Source organism: Martes martes, assembly GCF_963455335.1.
Source record: "Martes martes genome assembly, chromosome: 13".
NCBI classification, from domain to species: Eukaryota; Metazoa; Chordata; class Mammalia; order Carnivora; family Mustelidae; genus Martes; species Martes martes.
In genome coordinates this window covers 27,820,682-27,826,681 of record NC_137901.1, presented here as the reverse complement: position 1 = coordinate 27,826,681, position 6,000 = coordinate 27,820,682, and the positions used below count along the sequence as shown (strand labels likewise).

Below are 6,000 nucleotides of genomic sequence, written 5' to 3'. Positions count from 1 at the left end.
CCTGAGCCGGAGGAGGCTGAAGAAGAGAACGGCTACGGTGGCCGAGTAGGAAGAAGTAAGCTCTACCAGGCGGCAGCCATAGTGAACCAGGAAACTGAGAACCGCGGGCAAAGGCTGCTCCACAAGCTGGTCATGGCGTGAGCACCAGTCCGGGTAGTGAAGGGAGAGGGAGCCCCACCCAGAGGGACCTCCAGCCTGGCACCCACAGCTTCTAGTAGATCATACCAGGGCTGCTGCCTTAGTGCCGTTCCTGGGGAAGGACGACGCGGGGGAAGGTGCTGGAAAGGGCACTGAGGGCAGAGGGAAGAGGGGAGGAGACTGGAGGTAGCCCATAACCCATAATCAATATAAGCTCCACAGCAAGTAAGAAAATGGGTTTCTCTTAGATCCCCACTCTGTTGGAAGACTCAGGTCCATGTGTGGCTATCAAAGAGAAAGTGTGCTTACAAAGGCTACAGTAAAACAGCACAATGGATAATATAAAAGGTAGAGAAAAAATGTCTCCGTGGCCGGAAGAAAAAGAGTGGCATCTGTCCCCACGGCGTGGTCAGGGAACACTTCATAGCAGAAAAGGACTGTCCTCTGCAGGTGGGAGGATGGGGGGATTTTGAAAGGTAGGACCGCCCTGGTGGAGGTAAGGCCCCAGGCCCCTCTGGCAACAGCGCTTGGTCCCACGCCTCCCGAGGACTCCATCCAGCCTCAGCCAAGTCCCTCTGGGCCCCATCCTGACTCACCCTTGTCCCCCTTTCCTCTCCAGTTGCAGGACCTCTGAGCAACCACCCCCTGAGGGAAATGTCTGATACTCACAGCAGGCCTCTCCTGGCCGAGCCTCTTTCCAGCAGATGCAAACTCTATGAGTCAGAGTTTACCAACCCGAGCTGGCCCTCAAGCCCCCAGGATACACACCCGGCTCTGCCCCTCCTGGAGATGCCCGAGGAGAAGGTGAGGAGTGTCCCTCCCAGCACGCCTCCCAGGTAGAAGGAGGGGGGAGGAGGGCATGCATTGCATAATGGCACGGAAGGGCAGGGAAGGGCCACTGCCCGGTGATGTTCTGTCCCCGGTCAGCACAGGGTCACACCCCTGCTTGGTCCTATTTGGCCTATGATGGAAAATGGGGTTCTATGTGCAACACGATTTTAAAGACGAGTAGGGAACGCACACACCCACACACCAGTCTTCCGGCCTGTCCCCCAGATCCTTCCCCTTAGACCTGCTCCCTTGACTTACCTTATCATCGGCTCCCAAAGGAAGGCCTGTGTCCAAAGGCAAGTTTTAACCCTCCCTGAACTGATACAGTGGAGAGGGACCCAGGACCACTAAAGTTTTGTTTCTAATGAGATACAATCGATATACCGTAAAATTCAGCCCTTTAAAATATACATTTCACTGGTTTTTAGCATAATTACAAAGTCCACTAACATCACCACCAGTGAATTCCAGAATATTTTCATCACCTCGAAAAGAAACTCAAAACACTCATTAGCAATCACTCTGCATTCCCCTCCCCCACACCTGTCACCCTCCCATCTGCTTTCTGTCCCTGTGGAGCTGCCTCCTTGGTACATTTCATGTAAGTGGAATCATATAATATACGGGCTTTTGTGAAATGCTTCTGTCATTTAGCGTAATATTTTCAGGTGCATTCTTGTCGTAGCATGAATCGGTACATCATTACTTTTTATGGCCAAACCATATTTCATGGTGTGAGTATACCGTAGTTTATTTACCCATTCATCGGTTGATGGACATGTGGGTGTTTCCACTTTTTGCCTGTTACAAAAAAATGCTACCATGAGCATTTGTGTAAAAGGTGTTGTGCAAATACATATTTTTCTTTCCCTTGGGTATATACCCAGAAGTGGAATTCCTGGGTCCTATGGTAACTCTACGTTTAACGTTTTCAGGCGCTGCCAGACTGTTTTCCAGAGTCGCTGCGTCACTGTGGGTTCTCACCAGCGGTGTACACGTTGTGTCCCTCCGCCTCCTTGTCAAAACTTGTTACTGTCCTTTTATTAATGGCCTGGGTGGATGTGAACTGACATCTCACTGTGATTTTGATTTATATTTCCCTAATCTCAAGCTGATGTTGAGCATCTTTTCATGTGCTAACTGCCCAGTTGTATATCTTCTTAGGGAAAAAATGTCTTTTGAAGTCCTTTGCCCATTTTTTCAGTTGGGTCGTTTGTCTTTTTATTGTGGAGTTGTAACAGTTCTTTATATATTCTGGATATTGGGCCCTTGCCCATTATCTGATTCACAAATAATTTCTCCCACTCTGTCTTTTCACAGACTTGGTTGTGTCCTTAGAAGCACAAAGTTTGTGATTCTAAGTCTGATTTATCTATATTGACTTTGATTGCTTATGCATTTAGTGTCATATCTAAGAAACTGTTTTCTTACGCAAGGTCACAAAGATTTCATCCTATGTTCTTCTAACAGTTTTATATTTTAATACTCACATGTAAGTCTTTCAACCATTTTGAATTAGTTTTTGAATATGGTGTCAAGTGAGGGTCTGACTTCAATCTTCTGCAAGTAGATATCCAGCTGTCCCCGCACCATTTATTGAAAAAGCTATCCATTCTCCATTAAACTGTTTTGGCATTCCACATGACCATAGTGCATGAATTTATTTCTGATCTCTCAACTTTTTTTAACTGATTTATGTGTCTGTCCTTATGCCAGTACCACACTATCTTGATTATTATAGCTTTGTAGTAAGTTTTGAAATCAAGACTGTGAGTCTTCCAAATTTTATTTTCCTTTTCAAGACTGCTTTATCTACTCTGAGACCCTTGAATTTCTATATTAATTTTAGGATCCGACTTTCCAATTCTGCAGGAAAAAGAAAGGCAACTGGGATTTTGATAGGGATTGTATTAAATCTGTAGATCAACTTAAGGAGTACTGACATTTTTAACAAGTCTTCCAATCCGTGGACATAGGATATATTTCCATTTATTTTAGTCCTTAATTTCTTTTGATGTTTTGTAGTTTTTAGTATTAAAAAAACGTATACAAAATCTTCAGTTTAGTATACAAGGCCTTTTTTTAAAATTTATTCCAAAATATTTTATTCTTTTTCATGCGATCATAGAATCATTTTCTTCATTATATTTTTGGATTGTTCATTGCCTATATATAAAAATAAAATTTATTTTTATATGTTGATCTTCTATTTAGCAAATTTGTTGAACTTGTCTAGTAACTTTAATAGTCTTTTGGAATTTTTTAAATAGATTTTTTAAGAAGATTCCATAAAACAGAATGTGCCATCCACAAATGGAGATGGTTTAAATTCTTTCTCTCTAATCTGGGTCCCTTTTGTTTGTTTTTTTCTTACCTAATTGCTCCGGCTAGAACTTGCAGTACAATGTTGAACAGAAGTGACGAGAACCAACATCTTTCTCTCATTCCTGATCTTAAAGGGAAAGCGTTCCATCCTTCACCATTACATATAAGCTGTGGGTTTTTAGTAAATAGCCTTAATTAAGTTGAGGAATTTCCTTTCTATTCCTATTTGCTAAATGTTTTTATCCAGAAAGGTTGTTGAATTTTTCAAATGGTTTTTCTCTGTCTGTTGAGATAATCATGTGGGTTTTTTCTTTCACTTCATTAATATTAATAATTATTGATTTTTATATGTTGAAACAGTCTTGAATTCTGAGAATAAATCCCACTTGGCCATAATTATTTTTGTATATTACTGAATCTGGTTTGGTAGTATTTTGTCAAGGATTTTTGCATCTGTATTTACAAAGCAGATTGATCTATAATTTTCTTTCTTGTGATGTCTTTGTCTGGCTTTGGTGTTAAGGTAATACTAGCCTCATAGAATGTGCTAGAAAGTATTGCCCTCTCTTCTAGTTTTTGAGATTTATTAATTCTTTAAGGATTTGGCAGAATGTACAAGTGAAGCCATCTGAACTTGGGTTTTTCTTTGTAGGGAGTGTTTTGCTTGCTGTTTTTGTTTTTGTTCTACTAATTTAATCATTTACTTTGTTGTAAGTCAGTTCAGATTTTCTGTTTCTTCTTGAGTCAGTTTGATAGCTTGTGCCTATCTACCTAGGAGTGTATCTAGTTCATCTAGGTTATCTGATTTGTTAGCATACAATTATTCATTTCTTTAGAGTCCTTTTTCTTATAACCCTTTTTATTTCTTGAGAGTTGGTAGTAATGCCTCCTCTCTCATTTCTGATTCTGATAGTTTCAATCTTCTCTTCTTCCCTTGGTCAATCTAGTAAAGGTTGGTCAATTCTGATCCTTGCAAAGAACTGTCTTTTAGTTTCATGGATTTTCTATAGTTTTTATTTTCTATTTCATCTATTTTCATGATAGTGTTTATTTTTCCTTCCTTCTACTTGCTTTGGGTTTAGTTCACTGTTATTTTTCTAGTTTCTTAAAGTAAAAGGTTAGGTTGTTGATGCAGAATATTTCTTTTCTTCATATAGATCTTTACACCTACAATATCCCTCAAACACTGATTTAACAGCATCTCATAAGTTTTCATAGATTGTGTTTTTGTTTTCATTCATCTCCAAGTATTTTTCTAATTTCTCTTCTGATTTCCTCTTTGATCCATTGATTATTTAGGAGCATGTGGATTAATTGCCACACTATTTCCCAAATTTCCTTTTGCTTTTGATTTCTAAATTCACACCATCATGATCAAAGAACATACTTTGGAGCCACCTGGCCAGCTTAGTTGGCAGAGTGTGCAACTCTTGAACTTGGGGATGTGGGTTCAAGCCCCTTTTGTGTAAAGATTACTTAAAATTAAAATCTTTAAAGAAGAGAGAGAACAGGGATGCCTGAGTGGTTAACTGTTGGTTAACTGTCTGCCTGCATGACCCCAGGGTTGTGGGATGGATACCTAAGTCAGGCTCCCTGCTTAGCAGACAACCTGCTTCTCCCTCTCCCTCTGCTGCTCCCCCTGCTTGTACCCTCTCTCTCTCTCTCTCTCTCACTCTCAAATAAATAAAATCTTTAAAAGGAGAGAGAGAGAACATCCTTTGTACGATTTCAATGCCTTTAAATTTATTCGTACTTTTTTATTGTAAAAATGTTTTATTTATGTTGTGGCCTGACATGTGGTCTGTACTGGCCCCATGTACTCACTCATTGCTACTTTAAAATTATAACAGGCATTGGATTGGGTGCACCTGCATGTCTATTACAGACTTTTTTATTTTTAAATATAACTGGTTTTCTTTGCAATCCTATTTATTTTATTCATTTCTAAACACGATTCTGAAAACAAGTCCGTGGTCTTACCAAACTGACAGAAGGGATCCACAGTGCAAACGTTTACGAAACCCTGCAGTGAAGAATGCGCAGTCGACCTGGAAGACTGGCCTGCGTGCGGCACCCTGGGCAGCGGTAGAGAGTGGACAGGGGTCTTATGATCGTTTATCTTTATCAGAACAGCTGACAAGCTTCCCTATCCCCAAGTGCTCCTGCTCTCAGAAAGCTGTATTGTATGATAGTTTGTCACGGTTTCTCTTAAAAGGATCTCCGGTCGTCCAATGAAGACAGCCATATTGTGAAAATGGAAAAATCCAGTGAAAGGAGTAAAAGGAGAGAAAGCGGGGCAGCCCATCAAGGCTCTGCCGGCGTGGGGGGCATCGGCCTCTTCCAAGCAGTGGGCTGTCTCACGGGGGAGATGAAGGAGTGCAGGAGCTGGCTGAAAGGTAAGCAAACACCCAGGGAAGAAACAGCCTCCCTGAGACCTGGCTGGAGGAAGCTGCCGCCTCGCTCACCCATTGCGCGAACTCTCACAGTTGGCGTGCTCCTGCCCTGAGTGGTCTGTGTGTGGGTCTAAGGTACCCCACTAACTTGGAATTCCCATGGTTTCAGAATTAAATGCACTTCACTGATTTTAGTTCTTTGCAAATTCTTCGCCCCTACACGGAATAGGTTCAGGACAACCACCTTAGCATTGTATAAGCCATTCCCCAGTGGTTCCTTCCCTTGTTCCACACCTTTTTACTGTGTGCCAAG

The 6,000-nt window shown here is 41.6% G+C and overlaps 1 protein-coding gene across 1 annotated transcript in view; it reads left to right on the top strand.

Moving 5' to 3' along the window:
* Positions 1-792: 792 nt before the first annotated feature.
* Positions 793-6,000, top strand: part of SLC14A2 (solute carrier family 14 member 2) — a gene marked incomplete at both ends in the record, with an annotated part of 51,981 nt that continues 46,773 nt past the window's right edge. The window contains 2 exons of the mRNA XM_080820976.1: positions 793-942; positions 5,510-5,690. Coding sequence (XP_080677102.1) covers positions 793-942; positions 5,510-5,690 — 331 coding nt within the window. The remainder of the gene's footprint in view (positions 943-5,509; positions 5,691-6,000) is intronic.